General features: G+C 44.8%; 1 protein-coding gene across 1 annotated transcript in view; it reads right to left on the minus strand.

Moving 5' to 3' along the window:
- The window catches only part of TRPM8 (transient receptor potential cation channel subfamily M member 8), a gene marked incomplete at both ends in the record, with an annotated part of 48,714 nt that overhangs the window by 14,819 nt on the left and 11,553 nt on the right, over positions 1 to 22,342 (minus strand). Inside the window, 12 exons of the mRNA XM_084891756.1 lie at positions 325 to 502; positions 772 to 943; positions 2,225 to 2,366; positions 5,085 to 5,176; positions 9,872 to 10,088; positions 10,423 to 10,535; positions 11,114 to 11,259; positions 13,323 to 13,452; positions 14,638 to 14,733; positions 16,340 to 16,630; positions 20,636 to 20,748; positions 22,181 to 22,283. Coding sequence (XP_084747882.1) covers positions 325 to 502; positions 772 to 943; positions 2,225 to 2,366; positions 5,085 to 5,176; positions 9,872 to 10,088; positions 10,423 to 10,535; positions 11,114 to 11,259; positions 13,323 to 13,452; positions 14,638 to 14,733; positions 16,340 to 16,630; positions 20,636 to 20,748; positions 22,181 to 22,283 — 1,793 coding nt within the window. The remainder of the gene's footprint in view (positions 1 to 324; positions 503 to 771; positions 944 to 2,224; positions 2,367 to 5,084; positions 5,177 to 9,871; positions 10,089 to 10,422; positions 10,536 to 11,113; positions 11,260 to 13,322; positions 13,453 to 14,637; positions 14,734 to 16,339; positions 16,631 to 20,635; positions 20,749 to 22,180; positions 22,284 to 22,342) is intronic.

Consider the following 22,342-nt stretch of genomic DNA (forward strand, 5'->3'; position numbering starts at 1 on the left):
GTTCTGTTCCCATCATGCCAACATGGGGCGCTCAGGGAGATGACAAACCAGTTGCTAAATGTGGAGAGTCTGGATACCCTGGAGCCCATTACAGGGCCAGGTCTTTGGTATCAAGTAAATTTCCAGCACTGCTAATGGGGACACACTGTATTTTTAATATAGTTTCTTTGAGGCCCCACCCCCTTTAGACAGTCTGTTCCCTAAGGCTCTTCCATAAGCTCCCCAGGGGTGGCCTTCTCTGCTCTGCTCCCAGTTCCTCCAAGCCCTATCCCCGGCCCGGGCCCTCCTGGCATAGACACCAGCGACCACCTGAGTAACACGCACCCGAACATGGCGACCAGCAGGTTGACCAGCAGGATGTTGGTGGACAGCATATAGATGCACACAAGCGGGATAGTAATCCACTCAGGGAATCGTGGTAGGTTGTGCTCGTCCAACTCCACGCACAGTGGCTTGGACTCATTCCCAGTGAACGTGCAATGGGAAAAGTCATACGTGGTTCCTGAGGATGTGGAAATCAAAAGGTAACATGAGAACCCCTGGAGGGGCAGTGCTGGGCCAGCCCAGGGGACACAAGATGATGGTCTCTACCATGTGTTAGGCACTAAGGTGGACATAAAATTCTGTTCAGGAGCAAAGCAAAGCTTCTGAGGGTGGTGTTGACTCCCTGGTGTTGGCCCAGCTCAAGCTGGGTGCTTCCAAAACAGGCCCAAGGGTCAGAATGGGGAACCCTCCTCTCAGCTGTGCCCACCCAGGCCACGTCAGGCTCACCATCCACATCACTGGGCACCTGGCCAAACATGGCCAGGTAGGGCTCATAGATGACTGAGCGGAAGATCCACCTCCAGCGATGCTCGTTTTGCCGGAGTATCCCTTGCCTGGCCACACCGAAGGCCATCATCCACACAGCAAAGAGGAATAGGAAGAAGAACACGTCGATCAGCTGTCAAAGGAAGATATGGGGTCAAGATGGGGTCCAGGTGGTGGGTCCGCTCAGTTAACCACTGAGAGAGCAGAGGTTTAAGGGCCTGGAGAATCTAAGTCAACCAGCATTTGCTCACTGATTTTAAAAATGGCTGCAATCACCCGGCTGACATGGCTCAGTGGTTGAGCATTGACCTATGAACCAGGAAGTCACGGTTCAGTTCCCAGTGATTGGGTTGTGGGCTTGATCCCTAGTGTGGGGTGTGCAGAAGGTAGCCGATCAATGATTCTCTCTCATCATTGATGTTTCTATTTCTCTCCCTCTCCCTTCCTCTCTCTGAAATCAATATTTTTTTTAAATGACCATCATATACTTTGGGCCTGGGACATCTATTTTCTAAAATTAAATTTTTGTTTGTAGGTCTCCAAACCAACTCAGTAGCAGAAGCTTTCTGAGTGAGGGACAGCTTGTGAGAAAAGGAGGAACCCAACTTTGAAGCCCTTCTCTATCTCTCATTATGTTCATTAAACCCCTAAATTATCACCTTCCTTTTTTGAGTTGGTTTTTTTTTTTTTTTTTTTTTTTTTTTTTAGAAAAACCAAAGCTATCCTTAGTAAACAAGAGTGCAGACTTTGAAATTTTTGCACCCATATTATGACTTAATGGTGACTTGAGGTCTTAGATATGCTTTGAATTAAAACCACAGACTCAAAGAACCTCTGTGTTGGAAAGGAACCTCTGGATGAGCTCATCCCAACGCCCATCTGATTTGCAGACAGAAGTAGGAGAGGTCTGGGTCATCTGGAATACTGACTTAGGAAAGCCACATCGCCTTGCTTGGCTCTCTCTCTGCAGCATTTTGAGAGGGCTAGCTAGTGCTTCCACTCCACCTACACTACATGGCTATCAGATAGACGTTTCAACCCTCACTGTGCTTCTCACTCCCTACATGTCTCCAGACAAACAAAATAACCTCCTAAGACCTGCTGTCCACATCTATGGAATGGATATAACAGTCCCAATCCTGCCTGTGCTTTTAGTGAATTATTAAGACTCAAATGAAAGTGTACACCTAAATTGATATCTTCATTAGCAACTCAGTGAATTGTACTGTTCGCTCCTAACAATCATCTTTTGCTCAATTGAAACCCAGAAGAGGTCCCTGATGCAAACACATCAAAGAAAGCAAACCTTCCTGACTGTGAGATGCAATAGTCACTCTTGGACAAAATCTTCCCATCAACAATGAAAGGGACTCTAGCAAGAACACTGGCAACCACAGATATCCTTTATGCTTACCATCCTCTGCAGCATTATAATCTTGGGTCCTAAATTTCTGCTGACAGTAAAAATGTGGATCAACCTTAGAGTGAAAATAATGTAATCCAGGCAAAAAATGACTCGTCCGGAATACAGAGAGGCTTTGTTCGTAGAGTGGAGCCTGTGGGCAGAATGGGAACAGCATTTGTGAGATATTGACATTTCAAACTTTTGTTTTTAAAAATAACCAAATGCAAAGAAACAGCCAAGAGTCAGGGGTAATGAGAGTGAATAGAGATAGACCATGAAGACCACCCACCTGTCAGTCACTGAAGACAAAGGCCATGATCTTCTGCCCTTGGGGGCTCCAGCAGAGGCAAAGATGTCACATAGAACAGAGTATTTAGAGGTCCCGGCCATTCTAGTCCTTCATCCTCAGATACTACTGCCAGAGCCCAATTGCAACATTGCTACCTTCCTGGCTCACAAGGCTTCTACAAGGATCCCAATCCCCACTCCAGCCCAACTACCTGGGACCTGATCCTGCCAGGTTTCCCCTAATGAAACTCACCTCTTTCACATCCACTCACTGGATTAGCTACCTGCCTACTGATAGGTGAATTGAAAACCATACACACTTTCTAGCTGGAATGCCCTAGAAATCACATCCAACCAACTGTACTTCAAATGTTGGGCCCTTGCTGTCCTCAAAACTGTCTGGTACTGGCACAAGAATAGATATATAGACCAATGGAACCAAACAGAGGACCCAGAAATCAACCCAAACCATTATGCTCAATTAATATTTGACAAAGGAGGCAAAAGCATACGATGGAGTCAAGATAGTCTCTTCAATAAGTGGTGTTGGGAAAATTGGACAGATTCATGCAAAAAAAAATGAAACTAGACCACCAATTTACACTATACACAAAAATAAACACAAAATGGATAAAGGACTTGAATTAAGACGGAAAACCATAAAAATCTTAGAAGAATCCATAGACAGCAAAATATAAGACATATGTCATAGCAATATCTTTACTGATACAGCTCCTAAGGCAATGGAAACTTAGGAGAAAATAAACAAATGGGACCAAATAAAAATAAAAAGCTTCTGCATAGCAAAAGAAATCATCAACAAAACAACAAGAAAGCCCACTGCATGGGAGAACATATTTGCCAATATTATCACCGAGAGGGTTTAATCTCCAACATTTACAGGGAACTCATACAACTTAACAAAAGGAAGATAAACAATTCAATAAAAAAATGGGCAAAGAACTTAAATGGACACTTTTTGAAACAGGACATACAGAAGGCCAAGAGACATATGAAAACATGCTCAAAGTCACTAATCATCTGAGAGATGCAAATCAAAACTATAATGAGGTATCATCTCACACCTATCAGAATGGCTATCATCAACAAATCAACAAAGGACAAGTGCTGGTGAGGATGCAGAGAAAAAGAAACTCTCTTGCACTGCTGGTGGGAATGCAAACCACTGTGGAAAATAGTATGGAGTTCCTCAAAAAATTAAAAATGGAATTCGCATTTGACCCAGTAATCCCACTTTTAAGGATATATCCCAATAAATCAGAAACACCAATCAGAAAGAATGGATGCAACCCTATGTTCACAGCAGCACAATTTATAATAGCTAAGATTTGGAAACAGCCTAAGTGCCCATCAGCAGATGAGTGAATTAGAAAACTGTAGTACATCTACAGCACGGATGGCCCAGGAGAATATTAAGCTAAATTAAATAAGCCAGTCAGAGAAAGGTAAATATCACATGATTTCACTCATTTGTGGAATATAATGAATAACATAAACTGATGAACAAAAATAGAGCCAGAGAAAAAAATATCTTAGAATATAATAGAAATAATCCTATTATTTGCAGATTTTTAATATTTCCTACAACTTTTGTGTTATTATACTATGTCAGTAGAGTTTTGGTAATATTATTATATTTAAAATATTTTTCTTGAAATATTGTTTATTGCATGTAATATTTATTTTAAATGCCTTTTCTTGAAATACTGTTTATTGCATGTAACATTATATTTAAAGCCGTTTTTCTTGAAATATTAATGTTTATTGCATGTAAATGGCTAATTATTTTGTATTTACAACCTGGTAATAGATTTATTTTTTTATATTGTAAAGAAAAAAAAAAGAGAGGTTCCTGGATGAGGAAATTGAGTTTTTACTCCCTGCAAATGGTAGATCAAGCATTCACTGCAAACATCTCATTCTAGGGTACAAATATGGATCATCAGGCTCCTCTGCAAAGGTACATCATGTGCTGCTCAGACAGAACCCGGGCTCCACCCAGAAGCTATGTGGGGAGGGCAGGCCTGGATGGATGCAGGCACAGGCAACGTGAGCTGTGGTGCTGGGTGGACCCCAATTTTTTCTCTGTCCCTCGGGTTGCACATTGCTTTTTGCCTTTGACCATAATTTTAGATTGTTTTTTCTAGTGTGATTGCTTTTAGATTGGAAATACTTGCAGCGAGGAGGGCAGGCTCCATAACCAGCATGCAAGTTGAAATTGAGGGCATTTTAGAATCAAATGAAAACTTGATATTTAAGATCCTCATCACTTTCTACTCTCTTCAATTTCTAATTATCTCCCCCACATTCTGTGAGCACACAGTGAAAAACCATGAGGAGTCCCTTTCAATTACAGGTGACCAGGGAGGGAGGGAGAGACAGCTCTATACTAACACACTATGCCTCCCGGAAGCAGGGACAGTGGCCTTCTGGAACCACCTCTGACGGGGTGGGGAACTGGCTTATCTTGGGCTTGAATGCCAAAGATCTGTCCTTTACCTTCTCTTCCAAGAGAAGCCCAACCCACCTGAAACTGGGAAAAGCAGTGAGGACTACTTACCGAAACGCAATTCCTGCGATGAAATAAAAAAGGCCAAGCGTGTCCATAACGTTCCACAGGTCAGTAAAATAATTCATCCCGTTCATGTACCACTGCAGCGCAGAAAGGGACAGAGAGAGGACGTGAGCGTTGTGGAAACATCACCTGCTTCCAGATTAGTTCACGTCCACACATTTTTTTTTCAAGCTCCTTTGGAGCCAATGATGTGCTGGATGAGCCCTGGCACATGCCTCATGCTGATCCAGGGGGACGGGAAGTGAGTTGCACCCTTGCTGCTCTGCTATACATGTGCTGCTCAACAACTCACCTGTATCCTCACAGTTCTTGAAAATGAACCTGCAGAGCGAGCACAGCCCATGAGGGCAGACGTGGGATCCCCGTCCACCAAGTACCTGGTGTAGGCTATGCACTGCACAGCTCTAGAGGGTCTTCTCATATTGTCTGCATCGCAGATCCGTGCATTTATTGTAAGACTTTCCTAACATGTAGTAATAAAACATTTTTATACAAAGGAACTTTTTTTAAAAAAATTTGCACAAATGTGCTCTATGTGGCATCTCTGAGGACAGCTGTGGCTGCAGAAATAAGTGACAGGAATGGTGTGTGCCTCCCAGATTCTTTCAGCAGGACTGGTATGGACCAGTCATGGTTTCTTGGAAGAAAGCCCACCAGGACCACCGGGGGACAGAGAGGGATAGGACTGTCCTTCAGAAGGCTGCATCTGGCCAGCCTCTCTGCAGTCTATGTGCTGGACCTGGGTGATCTTTTGACCTTCATTCCACCATCTACTCAAAACATGATTGAGAGCCCATGGGTCTCCACACACTTGTGCTGGGCTCCCGGGACTCAGAGGCAGGGGATGAGGTGCAGTGCTGAATCTCAAGAAAGCCAAGGTGCAGTGCTGAGTCTCAAGAAAGCCAACGGGCCATTGGGAAGAACAGATTAAATATGTTTAAAATGAAACCTGATAAAGATAGGCAGGGAGGCAAGACCAAAGCCCCAAGGGAGCTCAGATAAGGAAACCGCCAGAAGGCAGGAAAGCAGTGTCCCCAGTGGAACAGGGTACTTTTCAGTCTTACTGAGTGATCTCACCAAGATAGGTCTGTCTGATATTCAGATATTATATTTCCTGTTTTGCAGTTGAAACCAAGGCCTGGGGGTGGGGGTGGGGATGAGCTAAGGAACTTGCTCAAGAGAAGACTGGCAGCCTCAGGAGTCTGAATCTTAGATTCCTCTCTGGACCTCACCCTGCTTCTTTAGGTCACACAGGGATCCAGCAACCCTAGTCTTGGAGAGATTAAAAAAGCATCATGGGTTTTTCAAGAAGCATTTCCTTGCATTCATTTATAAATGCAAACAGCAATGCTCCAGTACAAAGGAGATGAGTGTATCATGAAATCTAGCACCAAGGAGATAGAAAAATCTCCCAGGTTTGAGCAGCTCCAGTGTGACCTTGTTTCACTGAACTTGTAGGCTCAGAAATCACATTCAAACCTCCAACAACCCATTTGGGTGATCACAGTGACACTGACCTCCACCCACCCAGAACCATTTGTAAGAAGAGAGTGGTTAGAATAGGCCCCACCTGTAGCACTGCTTCCTCTGGGAAACCCTGGCCCCGGGGCAGGTGGGCAACCCAGCTGCCCCAGCCCAGCTCAGCCTCTGCCCACGAGGGTCCCAGAAGCCTGGCCTGCGTGCTGGAAGAAACCCTAAATAGATCAGTTTTAGGGCTTGGAGGCACTATCCAGTGAGAAAACATTTTTTTTTTTTTTTTTAAACTCAGAGAGGCCTCTTTTTCTGAAAGGAATGCTAGATATGGGCTTTATTCATAAAGTACTGGAACCATATTTCTCCATATCTTGGGGATTCAAAGGGCCTCAAGATTTCACAGTGTGCTCCACAAAGAGATCATAGGATTTACTTTAAATGAAGAACCACAATCTGTTTAGTGGACCCAAGAGTTATTTAATGAGTATATTGGAGTTTATTGACTGCCTTGGTTAAAAATTCCAACTTAGCATAGCATCATCTGCCCCTGGTGGACATGAGGATACACTAAAAATCTAAAACAGTAACATCCTGCTTGGTTTTGGTTTTTCTAACAATTGTCAGTGAGGTTAATTAAGTCTGCACCAGGCCAGCAGAACTGCCTGTTAGAGGGCTCCAATCAAACTGAGGATTCCCACTGCAGGAGCCTGAAGACAAGAAGAGAAACAGCGACTCCCAGTGGCGGATTCCTCTCTTGACAAGCATCTTCCAAGCTGTGTTCTGCTAATTAAACCATTAAAACCAGAGCTGTCCTCAAAGGGTAGGGCTGCTCTTGAACCCATGCTCCTGGCCCACACTATGGCCTTAATACATGGTATTGCTGATCAATGTTATCAGAAAGAGAAGAAGCACTTGGACAAGGTTATAGGTCCTCATTAATCACCCTCTCTATCAAACATCACCCAACCTTAAGGATGACTAGAACTTGACCAGACCCTGGGGGCCTCACTTCCCCTGCCCCCCCCCCCCCGCAGGGCCCAGGAGTGACTGGAAAATGCATGCTTACCCAGCACCTTCACAGCCCACCTCCCTCCCCGAGGCTCCTCCACCTGCACACTGTCTGCTCCCACCCAGTGTCACTCTCTCGGGCACCACTTCACAAAACACTGCCAGGGCTCTTCTCCCAGCAGAACATACCTGTCCTGAGTCTTCTTCCTGCATGACCCGAACAAGTGACTGAGCAGTTAAATGTAAATCTAAATTTTATGGAGATGTTTGTGACTTAAGGACAAACTTTACTGAAGGTTACCAGTCCCCTGGGCCAACCTCCCAGTAAGTGTAAGACTCTCTCTTTTAGGGTTACCCTCCTCACCTTGACCCTGTCAATCCTCCCAGAAAGGACCCTGCCAATCATCTCTAACTGGTAGAAATCTCCAGAAGAACAGAGATGTCTGTCACTTCATTGCTGTTCCAATTCTCTAGCACAGTGCCTGGTGCTCAATAAATATTGGTTGAAAGAATGCAGGAATAAGATGGTTCTCCCTGAATCTTCCATCCAAGACAAGATCTGCTCTTCAAAGCAACCTGGAATCAGTCCTTTCTCCAGACGTATGGCTTCTGCAAATGCCCGGAGGAAGCAAATAATGTCTGGACTTTCACAGTGTCTTAATGTCACCAGGGAGACAGGGTCAGGAACGAGACTAGTGGACAAATGTTGGGAGCACGAGTGAGGGGCAGGAATGGAATGGGCCTCACATTTGGATGTCCCTGTGACAAGGGAAAATTTGGACACAGACATGCACATAGGGAGGATGCCCTGTGAGCCTGAGGACACGGTTCAGGTGACACCTCTACAAGTCAAGTAATCACAAAGACTGCAGCACACCCAGATTTCCCTTGCCACCCTCCCAAGGAACCAGCCCTGTTGACAACTTGATCTTGAACTCCAGGCTTCCAGAAATAAGACAGTGAGCTTCGGTTGTAAGCATTCAGCTGGTGGTGCTATGTCATGGTGGCCTGAGTGGACTGGTAGGAAGGCACGAGCTGGACTGAGCTGTGACCTCCTAAGTCAACCCATAAGGCTGATCTGAGATCACGGAAATCTTCTGCACGTAGTAGACCCTGTCCTTGGACAGAGGGAGGTGGGTGCGTGCTGTCTGGTAGACAGAAAGCCTGATAATCTTGCCATGCTCAACGCTGACTTGTGTCATTTACCTTCTTCTTCCTCCACCTCCACATTGTCTCCATCCCTCACCTGCACTTCCCCCTACTGGGCAAGAGAAAGCAGGACTCTTCCCATCTGTCAAACCCATGCAGACACCACTAACTGATCAAGACACCCCCTATCTCTACCCCCAACCCTCCCCACCCACTGAGAAGAAATAGAGCCTCAGAGTCTTTCCAAGACAACTAGAAATCACACCAAAAAAAGTCTATTGGAGTTGACATGTTAGTTGAAACCAATTTAAGATTTCTTTACTAAGCAGAGACTCTGTGAGGTGGAGAACAGCATTGTTCATTCCTCCAAATCTCTCGAAGCATGTGGCAGTGTCTCATAAGCTGTAGGCACCTAGGCCATATGTGTTGAATGCATATGATGTTAGATTTAGACTCAGAAGGAATGAGAGAAGAGACTACTCCAGCAGTTATCATAATCTGTAAACTGCTAAGTCTGACCAGATTTTCTGGGGTCACTTTTTATAATGGCTTAGGGACAGCACTGTCCTTCACCATCGATATTTATTTATTCAATAATTAGGAGCGGAGTGCCTTCTCCATGCCAAGCCTGGGCTAAGGTTTTTGATTCAGTAGTGGAGAATACAGATCCAAGGAAACTGCAGGAAATCATCATGAATAATTCACACAAAGTCGCTGCAGTCCACAGGGACTTCTATGACTTTCCAGCATGTCCCTTGGGTACGTGGGGCATTAAGATGCCCTGAGCTGGAAAGCCCTCCCACTCCCCTGCCACTCATCCCGCTGCCTCCCCTGTCGACAGCCAGAGCACAGACAGCTCCTGGTTACAGGCATGGTTTAAGCCCAAGGTCAATGTGCTCTTTGGATCCACTCTCAACGCTGAGAAATTCATCGCCCGTGAGCATCAGTTAGAGAGCAAAGAGTGTGCTGGCACTCAGAGACCTCACTGGAGTGCTGCGAGGCTGAAACGTCCATGGGCTACCAAAAATTATTTGGGGAAAATAATGACTTTGGAACTTCAGAAGCAACTTCTGCTCCTCTTGGGCATGAGGAAGATCCTTCCTCTGAGGGAGGGAGGGGTGCCCCATGTGGGGCTGTCCTACCTGTCTCACTTCATCGCAGAACAGGACAAAGACCAGTGCATAAAGAACCAACTCGGGCAGGTGTGGCACTGAATGAAAATCCATGAGCAGCACGTAGGCGAAGAGCAGGAGGAAGGCGATGTAGAAGATCACATTCCAGGAGAAGACCACGAAGGGGGAGGTGAAGAAGGCCACGTAGTACCACAGGAGCTTCCGGTGCCTGTCCACCGGCTTCTTCCTAGACGGCATGAGAGCTTCATCACTGTCCTCGCAAACACCATGCGAACACAGACCCACGGCGGGGGCGGGGAGTCAGGCTGCTCTGAGATGGACCGGCCAAGCGTCAGCCCTTAGCACTTCATGGTTAACAAATCTAAATTCTGCCTGCAAGAGTGGAGACATGGCCCCACCTCTACCTGCTTAATATCAAACCCAGGGAAAGCCAGAGGTGATCCCAGACTTAATTGTAGGTGGCAGAGTGAACATCCTAAGTTCCAGACCTTACAGTTCTTTACATGGGAGCGCGTGCGCGCGCGCGCGCGCACACACACATATATGTCTTGGTTTCATACCTAAATGATACAAAGCCACAGCCAACCAAGGGTATGATAAATAGACACAGGATAATCTTCCAGTTCTTGGTGTCTCGGGAGATCTCCCCATACCATTGTTTGGAAAGGAAATTCTACAGGGAAAAAAAGACAAAGGACAGGGGTCCTTATTAATGCTATGGCATGCAGGATGGTACCCAACCTTTCTTACCGGCCCTCGCATCGCCCCAAATAAATAGGGTTCTTCTCCATCTATATCAGTTACCTGGGTCCAAAGGGGCTATGACCACAATTTAAAACTGTTTGATTTTCAGTCCTGTCCTTAAATGGGTTCTGTGTGGTGAGAATTATCTCACGGTTAAACAAATTCTGCCCATTTCATAGGTGAGGAACCAAGACCCGGAGAGCTTGTATAACCTGCCCATCTCCACACTTTTGGTTAGGGATACAGGGACCTAGGCAGCCATAATTGTGGTGCGACGCTCTCTGCCTTGTGGAAATTCAAAGGATGCTCTCTCTCCCGCACCAACCCATGAAGCAAAGACACCGCCGATGCGTAGACACCGCCGTCTCCCACACCGCACCCACCTTCTCCCGCCAGGGCTTTCACGTGGGAGTTGTGTTTTGTTATTAATATTAAATATATTTTTAAGGTTGCTAATAGCAGCTGATGTAAAAGGCACGTTTCTGGACATGACTGTACGTTGTTTACCTGGACCCCAGGCTGGGCGATGAAGTGCTGGTCCGTCGCCTCCACCGCCAACTCCAAGCAGTTGCTCCCCCCCCAGGCCTCACAGGAGTAGACCAGCAGCTGCTCGGCCAAGTCTTCGTCGCTGCTGTAACACTCCGTGAACAGCTCTGCAGTCACATCAGCACCAGAGAGAGGGGTGCTGGGGCGGGCCTGGCCAAACCCAGGACTGTCCTCCCTCATCCCCCAGCGAGCTCCCCGGTTTGCAACAAGCATGGAAAATGCTGGCACATGATTCTTTCTGAGCATGGGATTTTCCTTGTGCAAAGCGCCCCCAGCACAGCTCCCAAGGCAGCAGATGCCAACAGATGCACAGGGAACTGGCTGCGCTGAGCACCAGTAGCCCCTCTTTGATGAGGCTCAGCCACTGGAGAGGGACACAACCTTCCTGCCTGTCCCAGAGCAGCCGCCCCCCCATTTCATTATATGCTGTGCTTTCTTAGTGAGGCTTCTTTGCAGAGAAAGCATGGTGCAAAAAGCCAAAAAGATCTAAGAAACACCGACGTATTGCACCGGGGGTGTGCTTACATCTGGAGACCTAATGACACAGATCTTTAGAGGAAATCTGGTAAAATATAGGGTGTTCCCAAAAATGTATATACAGCCAAAACCGGTTTGGCTCAGCGGTAGAGCATCAGTCTGCGGACTGAAAGGTCCCAGGTTCGATTCCGGACAAGGGCATGTACATTGGTTGTGGGTACATCCCTGGTAGGGAGTGTGCAAGAGGCAGCTGGTCGATGTTTCTCTCTCATCGACATTTCTAGCTCTCTATTTCTCTCCCTTCCTCTCTGTAAGAAAAATCAATAAAATATATTTTAAAAAATGTATATACACTTTCACAGTTGATAACTCACTCAATTTCACTCCTTTTCAGTTTAACCGATTTGAAATAATGGGTGAAACCAGACTAAGCTTTGAACAAAGAAAAATTATCCTAAAATGCCAGTAGACTTTTTTTATGGGGACACATAAAAGACAATGTTTGTCGTATAAACCAAAGCAACAGCCAGTGAACTGAAGGCACACAAACACCGAACGAAATGATTCTTGGCGTTTGTGATTCCATTGCTTTGCCTCATCAGCAGCGCCTGGACCAGAATGGTCATCAGTTTGAAAATAGGCATCGATGAAAAAGTACTCATTTCTGTAGATTCTTTTAAACTTTGAAAATGAACTGTATGTTGATAAACACTGACTTTATAATCATTCAAAGTGTGCATACATTTTTCAGGGGACACCCTGAATTAGGAGCCATTGCCTAGTTGAGGTCAGTCATAAATTAACATAATTTAATATATTAATAGAAATCATTGGACGCATTTTTCCCCCAACCCAGAGAAACTGAGCTCATGAGCATTTTTTCATCAGCTACAACAACAGGCAAACACATGTGCGTTTTGCGACGTACCACATTGCAAACTCAAAACTCCCAGCTGAAAAAGGAGACAGCTAAACAGGTCTGAGACACTGCTGTTGGGAGACCACTGGTCCTGTTTCCTCACATCCCCACCCAGTCTGGGCCTTCTGAGCCAAGAGCTCTGAAAAGCTGTGTTCAGGGACTGACTAGCAAACAGAGGACAGGCACTCCGGAAGATAAAGCTTAGGGCTGCCTCTCCCGCCTTCCATTGCAGATCCTGGTGATCTCGCCCTGGAGGGGAGTGTGGGCTCACCTGCAGCCCTGACAGAACCAGCCCTTGGTCACATCACTGAAAGGGGAATGGAGGCACGGAAGGCCGACCCAAGACGCTTTTCTGACTGCTGCCTATGATATCAGTAATGAACCAGGGGCCTGGGGTCCTACCCGCATGTATATATATGAAACTGGCAAGCTAATGTGATGGTTTGCAAGTCAGGTAAAATTCAGACCTTCAGTTTCTTAATAGCATCCAAATTCAACATCCCCTACCCACTGCCACCACCACCTGAGCTACTTAGACCTGGCTCTGGGAAATGAGAGCCCAAGGTTTCCCACTTTCATTCTAGGAAAAGCCAATAAGTACCGGGATCAAGGGGCCTATGGCTTCTGCCTGACACATGGACACCTAGCCACATGTTCTGCAGCCCACAAATCAGGCCAATCGAGGCGTGTGAACATGCCACTGAGCTCTGTCATCTGGCACATGAGTGCCACAGGCATGCCTGTACCCACATGACATCTGGCCAGGAGGCTTACCCACTGCGCGGGTCTCATACTCGTTGGCCAGCTCCTCAGATTCCCCAGCAGCATTGATGTCGTTTTTCACCTTGGCCAGAGTCTTCAGGAGCTTGCTGGCTCCCAGGGCTGCCAGGGTGCAGCCCCTGGTCTTTGAGAAGGGTGGAGAATGTCAGGGTTAATTCGTAATCCTTTGAAGTGGTCAAGTCAACCCTAATGTCAAACAAGGATGAACTCACGGCAAAAATGGCAAAATCTAAACTGTTCGTAATGACTTAAAGAAAAATTCACAATGTGCATAAAATAGTTTTGAACGTGAAATTAGCATACGAAAGGAAAACAGCAAGTGGCTAAGGCCTTGGAAGCCCCCATAATGTAGTTAGTAAGACTGTGTGTGAACTCAATATTCAATATCCAATTTTATGCTCTCAAATTAGAAAACATAGTTTCTTTTTAACTGTCCATAAATCATTTCCAAAATACCATTCTGTGCTGAATTGCCAGAGACTAATCCCAGCATGTCATAATACAATAAATGCAAGAAGTTCATCAAAAGGTTGGTGAACCTTGAAGCTTCAGCAGGGCTGAAAGCATTTCCCCAAACCTGAATTTACATAAGATTGCTTGCTGCCAGACAGCTGAGGGCATTTTAATCTACATGTTATTGCCTCCTGCTGGCCAAACAGCTGAACAACTGAAGGCGGTTCCCCCCAAACTGACAATGCCTACTGTATACTAAAACTTACCTTTTGCTATGCATATCTGCTTTATTTTAGGGCAATTTTTTGTTAATAAAGAGCAAGGGGTCCAGAGATTCAGGGAACTTGGTTATTGAAGCTAAGCCCTCCTCTGGCACCCCCATGGATTACAAATTTATATTATATTTCTAGTCTCTTAATTTATGCCGCAGCCCCTTCTCCAGATTCCTGAACCCTTCTAGATGCTGGATATCACCCCGCCATTACTGAATCACAAAGAAAAATCTCAGTAAGTTTCCCAAAGCAGAATGTGTCCAGGCCCTACTTCTGTCTGTTATACAATAAAGCTAGAAATAGATTTTTAAGATTAAATTTAAAAACCTCATCCACTTGGAAAAATATCATACACCCACACACACCTGAGAGGCAGGTGCCTACTGGATCGCCCACCAAGCACAGCTCCCTTCCAGCGGTCTCTCCTCCCAGACACACCTCTGCCAACGGTGAAACAGGCACAGCCGTACTCACCTGACAGCAGACATTCCATTGTATCGAGATTGTTTTAGGTTAGGAAAGAGAGCCTGGAGGTCAGGACAGCCAGAGGAAGGCAGATGCGTGGCGTGGGCTTGCACACTCACCTGCTCCCAGATGACTTTGGAGAGCTCCTTCTTGTTCTGCAGGATGGCCCAGATGAAGAGCGCTTGCAGGGGGTGCCGAGTAATAGGAGACACGTCCTGGAGATTTAGAGCAAGTGCAAAGGAGTGTCACCCTAGCTCCGTGGTCAGCTCGAGAGCCACATGCTGCACTTTGGCCCCTTCAGTGTGGCTCTTCCACAAAATACCACGGCCTGGGTGAGTCTATTTTGAAGAATGGCTTTAGAAGAAGTTTAAGTTTTAAAAAATGTAGATTTCAAATATTTGGCTCTATTGACTAAGAGTTTGCTGACCACTGTCCTAGCTGCAATCCTCTCAGAAGGAAAGCAGAGGGACTGGATGCCCAAACAGATAGCCCATGTTTGGAGGCTCTGTAATCAGTGGACGATCCATCCTAACAGCAAGCCACCAGGTGGTATAATTTGACATAAAATATTTTATCGGTCATAAAGGACAATGTACAACTAAATGGAGAGGTATAAAGGGTGAAAGTGGCGCTGAGAACAATCTGAACACTGAATGACTTCTGACAGCTGAAGAGCAAGCAATTCCATCCTATGAATCTATTTCTCATCAGACTAAATTCTAACTTTTCCTATAGTTTGGTTAAGTTCAATTACCACAACACAGAGCTGTGACTTATCTCTTTGGCATTTTGATTCCTAATACATTAGTTAAAACCCCAGCTCTTATTCAGCACCCCATATCTTCCAGGGGAACTTTTTCAGATAGAAAACAACAGGATGTGTGTTTTCCTATATACAGGTTTTATCGAGGTCCAAACTGCTTCAGGCCTGGTTATGGATACTGCAGAGGATTTGAACATAAATAGTGTCAAAGAGAAGCTTCCTAAACACTTCCTAGACACCAAGCCATTTAGATTTTTACAATATAGGCACACATATTAAAATCCTGGAGTCACTAAAGACAATGACCTAGCTTCCCCTGACGCAATCCTGAGACATGTAGTTTACTTAAGAGGCGAGCCCAGAACAACCAACAGGCAACTGAGAAAATGAGATCTAAAACAAAAGAACCCATTGAGCGCATTGTCAACAAGTTGTCATGGTGGTTAGCTAGAGGTCAGTCTCACTAGGCAGCCCTGGAACCCAGTGCAGCATACATGCCTCAGAATTATCTGTCCTTACAGGGAGGGACTGGGATGTTCATACATCCATTGCAGGCATCGGGCTCAGAGCAGAGAGCTGCAGGCACTGGCAGCTGGGAACTGCCTGTGCCTAAGATAGGAAGGCCTAGAGAATACAGGTGTTACATTCACAGCATCCTCTCCAAGGGGAACCTGGATCATCCCTTTGGAAATAATCACTGCCCCTTTTACCCACAAAAGAAAATGTGTCAGTTCTTCAGTCCTTTACATGGCAGTGGAGAGCCATTTTAGGCAGGTCGTGTCCAAAAGGCTAAGACATGAACAGGCAGCCATGCATGTGCCCCTGTTCCCTGAGCTTTGTAATTAAGAAACACTGCAACAAGTAGTTTGAAATGAAGCAAAGAACTTAAGAGCCGACATCAGAAAACTCACCAGGGACAGTCGTTATCTTCAATAAAGGCAGTAGAAAAAAAATAAGAACGCTAACACGTTCACTACCTTACAGTGATGAAGTAGGGAGTGGGAAAGACTCAGAAGACCAGAGAGAGAACTCAAGCAGACAGGCCTCCCATTACATACGTGAAGTTCTACGTCTGTCTCATCCCTGCTGCTTCTGTCTTCCTTCCTGGAGCTCCTCCGGAAGTTGGCCACCAGTTTCCAGACGAATGTGAGGAGGGTGTCGTTGTAGGAGTTCTTGGCGATCTGCAGGTTCCGATAGACGAGGGTGCTGAAGTGATTGGAGAAGAGCTCGGTGAGGACGTCGCTGGTGAGAAACTTCCGCAGGTTCAGGCCGTTCTCCAGGAAAAGGCGGACAAACTTGGGCCTGTCCTTTATGAGAGCCATGAACATGACCTCCCGCAGGTCGGCGGACTGAGGAGAAAGAGCAGAGAGAGTACTCACCCCCTGGGTCCAGGAAAGGAAGCACAAGGCCTTTCTCGGACACATCATATTTCCAGCCACAAGTAGTAGAATCTTCAACTTCTCCTGAGCTCCCGTCTTGAGAATAAATAAAATACATCTTTACATTGAAATATGACATTAGATTATAATTCACACACAGGGGAAGTAGGATTTTTTGTATCAGCCAGATGTGGGCTTGGATGAGACTTGGCCTCTTGCTGTGGTAAGGTGGAGATAATTACACCCATGCAGGGATGATGTTGGTCAAGGATTTATCCCAGAGCCTGGCATAAGGGAAGCACTCAGGGGGTGGGGAATGTACAGCTCACACTATTTCCCTGAAGTCTCCAGTGGATACTGATTGTGAGCCACCAACGGTCAACACCTTGCTCAGGGTCATGGGATCTTCTGCTGCCCTTCAAGCCACATGCCACCAAGAACATACCAGCATCACTGAAATACTTGACAATTGTACCTAGTTATCATTTACCTTTAGCTCTACTTCCTGGGCTCCTGATAAAACCTATTCCAGAGAAGCATATTGGGAATTTTAATAAAGGACAAGCACCATTTACTTCAGACAGAAACTGGTGGTCTACAGGTCACAACAGGTCTCAGATATGTTCCCTTTGTCTTCCATAGTATTTCTTACAATTCAATTCAGTTGCCAACATTAAAAATTAGAAAGTTCACACAAATCCACTTTTCCAGCATTGAAATCCAGGAGCCTGGACAACATAGAGTACTATCATGGATCCAAGTAGCAGCTGCTCCTGGAACCTGGGTCCTCCAGTCCCCGGGGACCCCACCAATCCTCACAGCCATCCACCCAGCCCACTTCACTTCTGAAACTCCCCTGGCTCTGGTGTAGTGAATATCTCCTGCTAAGGGCAGCCTTGGCGGTTGCTGTATCTGTCTAGTGCTGGATTCCTGGGAATCACATGTTGACTACAGAGGAAACAGTCAAGGATCCCTCGGGGCCCACACTGTGGCTCCAGGCGGGACAGGGAGGAGAGAGGTGGCTGTTCTAAGGAAGGCAACTGTCTTTCCTCTGTCCTCAGAGAAAGTGTGCCTTGTACCCAGTTTCACAATTCCTTCTCAATCTGTTTGCCTTTACACTGGTCAACCACTTGATAGCATAGGGCAGTGGTCCTCAGACATCAACCAGAGTCATCCAGAAGGCTTACTACACACAGGGTGCTGGAGTCAACCTCCAAATCCATCCTTTAACAAGCCTGAGACAGAGTCTGATCATCTGTGCTGCTAACAGGTTCCTGAGCTGCCACAGGTCTGGGACCACACTTTGAGAACCACTGACACATCTTTGTTTCCAAACCTTGCTGCTACAAGTACCCAGATGTGTGACCTGAGCCTCAGTCTGCTCTTCTAGAAAATACATAAGTACTTGTAGTGATGAAATGAGATAACATAGGTCACGATGCTTTCAGAAGTTCAAGGTCGGAGCAGGCACTCAATAAGAAGGAGGCCTGGCTGGTGTGGCTCCATGGTTCAGCCTCGACCTATGAACCAGGAGGTCACAGTTCAATCCTGGTCAGGGCACATACCTAGGTTGTGGGCTCAATCCCCAGTAAGGTGCATGCAGGAAGTAGCCCATCAATGATTCTCCTTCATCAGTGATGTTTCTATCCCTCTCTCCTTATCCCTTTCTCTCTCTAAAGTCAGTAACACCCTCCTGTGGTACTCGTGGATCCCTGGATTGTTAACCAGGAAAGTGAAAAAGTCCCCCATGGGTCAGTGTAAGGGGCAAGTGAACTAACACAGCAAGACTACTTTGTGTGAAATAAAAGGTCACATCAACATTACCATTATTCCAATGATTTTTATGTATTTTTAAACAAATACTTATATATTATTTAATATTAGCCAATGTTCCTAAGTACTACAGAAACATTATCCAATTTAATCATTATAACAACCCAATGAGATAGGTACTGCTATTATCATCTCCATTTTCAGATGAGCAGTGGTGTGCTGGTAAATGTTTAGCAACCAGCTCTCTGGAAAAAAAATAACAGATCCCACTTTGTAGTCTTGCCAATTCCTAATGTGTAAATGCTCCCACTGTGGCTAACTTCCAACTGCCAATGTGCCATCATTGAATGCAGAACTGAAAATAGACCTGGAGTAGCATAACACCTGCACTATTTCCAGCATGCAGATGCAATAGACAGAAATAATACCCAGAGCCTAGACAATAATAAATGTAGTAAAATAATTCAAAAGCAATGAGTTTTGACTATCTATTACCTTTGTGTTTTAATAAAATGTATTTAGTTCTAAGTCTATTGATTTTTTTTTTTTTATGAGAGAGAGAGAGAGAGAGAGAGAAAAAGAAAGGGAGAAGGAGATAGAAACACTGATGATATAGAAACATCAATCATCCGTCTCCCGGGGATTGGTTCCTAAACCTGTGTACATGCACTGACTAGGAATCAAACCAATGACCTTTCGGTACATGGAGAGGACGCTCAATCCACTGAGTCACCCTGGGTAAGCTATAGTTGAATTTTTATAATGATGGTATTTAATTACTGACTCATAAAATCTCTAAAGCTTTAGCAGTCAGCTCTTGCAAGCCAGCATGAGGAGGCTCCACCATACCACATCTGAGGGATCGGAGGTATGGAGAGGTTAAATGCCTTGCAGAGGTTAAGTCAGGCTGAAGGGCTGCCTCTAGAGTCCATCCATACAACTCACATAAGAGCTTAGCCATTATGCCCTTCCTCCTTCACCGTCTTAGGCCGAGTTAATAAAATTAAATGCACCGTTCAATATGTGCCTGAGTTTATGTTTATTTATACCATATGACCTTACTTAAATAGACCATTTCTCACACAGGGATCCATTTATGAATCAATTAACTACATCTACTTATACTTTCCGCTCAACTAACTACAGCTTTGCAATGTGTAATGCAGTTCATTAAATGTAAAGACCAAACACAAGATAATGTTTGCTGCAGGAATGAATAATTTAAAAATCTATAAGTCATTACTTTATTTACATTCTGTTATTAAAATTTATTACCTGTTAATATAAATCAAGTCTTCATCATTGACTATACAACCGTAGGCCTGAAAGTGGTTTCTGAATCTGGCTGCGAGGGATGCCAGTTATGAAATGCATGCACCTTCAAATCTATGCATATGTGTATAAAATTAAATAAATCCCAGCTGCTCACGAGTGAGTCAGATTAATTCAGAAGGAGCTGAGAATAAAGATACCTTCAACCTTGCAGGTATGACGGCTTATGATATTTCCTACAAAACAGAGCTCCCGTGGCTGATTTAACTGCAGTTATACATAAGAAAACGTCCCTGGAAAGTGTGGTTCTATAACTCTGATCAAATTGCAAGTGAGAAAAGTCACTATTTGAGGGTAAAATGGTGATTTTTTTAAACATAAAACTTCCATATTGGAGGTGCTCATTTGGCAGGGAGCCCCAATCCTCTAGCTCTAAGACATTCACTGTGTGTCTTCAACCAACTTGTGCTACCTTCTCCAATGCATCTCACTGCTGGCAATTCTCTTAACAGAACCTGGCTAGGTAGATGGGGCTGGGAGCAAAATGAATCTGGCTATCTTCATTTTCAGTAATGTTACTGCTGACTCCCATTCCAATCATGCGGCACGTATTTTCCCCATCCTCCCGCCCACCCACTGCCAAGGGAGCTGCAGCTCGGTACCCGGGTGGAGAATCGGCTCTCATATAACAGCTGAGGGCTATAAATGTGGATGGAATTCATGGATTGAGAGTTCTCCCATCAGTGCATGGATTATCATCTCTTCACAACAAATCTACTAAGTCAATATTGATTACTACAAAGGAGGAAAGGGAGGCCTGGCAAAATTGGTGGAACCAGAAAACAACTCTTTACAAGAGCCAATACCAGAGACCTTGTCATAAATGGACCAGACCTGAGGCTGGAATAGCCAGGAGAGCTGCGAACGTACCTCCCAGCGGCAGTCGTTGGTGAAAATCTCGTCGTTGGCCAGGTCCAGCTGGTTCCACTCCAACAGCAGCTTCAGCTGCCCGTTCCAGTTGTCCTGCTTGTTGGTGCTAAAGGCTACAAGAGGGCAGCAGAGTCAACCACCAAAGGCCCAGAAATAAAAGGGCCAGAGCCATTCCGTATGACCCATTATCAGAGCCATTTCCCCAGGGGATTCCAAGCATGTTCTTCAAGAAGCAGCCACTCACAACTGTCCTTTCACTTTATTTTCACTCATTTTTATCAATATTCTGAATGTCCCAAAGTATAGAATGAGGATCAATTCAAGTGGTAATAATGTCTTTCCACTTCATATTCTAACTATGTAAATAGTACATTGATATTTCTCCATAGACTCAGATTCCATAAATGTGATATTTCAAGGACCATATCTGACTTACACTATATTTAAATCTATGAAATAATGCCATATTACAACAATGTTCTACTTGTTTTTTCCAGAGCTAATAAATATTCTTATCTATGTTTCTCCATAGATATAATCCTATTTTAATAAATATCCTTGTAGACCAACTTTCTGGCAAGCACAATAGGAATGATTCCAATAAAAAGCGAATGTTTGAATCCCACTTCCTATGTGTCTTGCCCTGCACTGCATACCTTACAGCCATAATCAGGAAGCTCAACTCTAGATGGTCCTTGCCAAGGTTCTGTTTACTTCAGCTAACATCCACCTTTATGGAATTCTAGCCAAGATCATAGGTGAGAAGTTTTAACCTGAACTTTACTCCTCAACTCCAGGAGATTTGCAAACCCTGAAACTGATGCAGAATCACTAATGTGTATGCACATATGTGGAACCCAAGGGCAAATGCTTATGGCTTTATCTCATTCTCAGAGGAGTCTGAGACACAAAAAACAATTCTAAGCCACTGTTAGAGACAGGTGTTTGAAATGTGCTGTGATTAGATTTGACCAGCATTTTAATGACATAAAAATGTTTTGTTCTATTAAAAATACACTGAGTGGCCAGGTTATTATGATCTCTGAACACATAATAATCTGTCTCAGTGTGTGTCTGTGTGTGTGTGTGTGTGTGTGTGTGTGTGTGTGTATATATATATATATATATATATATATATATATATATATATATATATATATTTAGGAGAGGCCCCGTGCATGAATTCATGCATGGGTGGGGTCTGGTCAGCCTGGCCAGGGGGAAGAGACATGGGCGGTTGGCCCGCCTGCCTGCTGGTTGAACTCCTGTTCGAGGGGACAATTTGCATATTAGCCTTTTATTATATAGGATATACACTGAGAGGCCAGATTATTATGTGTTCAGAGATCATAATAATCTGACCACTCAGTGTATGTAATGAAGGAAATTTAACTCAGCAGGTCAACAGTAGTTATTGTAGCTTCTAATCTATCATAATCAAAACTAAGCACAGGATTCTATTTCAGTAAAGCCATTTAAAACATAAATGCAGGTCTCAGGAAGCAACACAAAGCTGAGACTTCCAGAGTGGCTATTTTTACTCACCTTTGTACAAAGCATAGGAAATAGCGTTGCTCACAATTTCATCCCCAGCCTCTTCCATTTTAATAACTGTTAACAAGTGAGAACTTTCGAGAATTTCTTTGAGCTGAACATTTAAAGAACAGAATTGTCAGCCAACTGGTTTTAGACATTTAGGAGTATAAA

The sequence above is a fragment of the Pipistrellus hanaki genome, assembly GCF_964339955.1.
Source record: "Pipistrellus hanaki genome assembly, chromosome: 8".
NCBI lineage: Eukaryota > Metazoa > Chordata > Mammalia > Chiroptera > Vespertilionidae > Pipistrellus > Pipistrellus hanaki.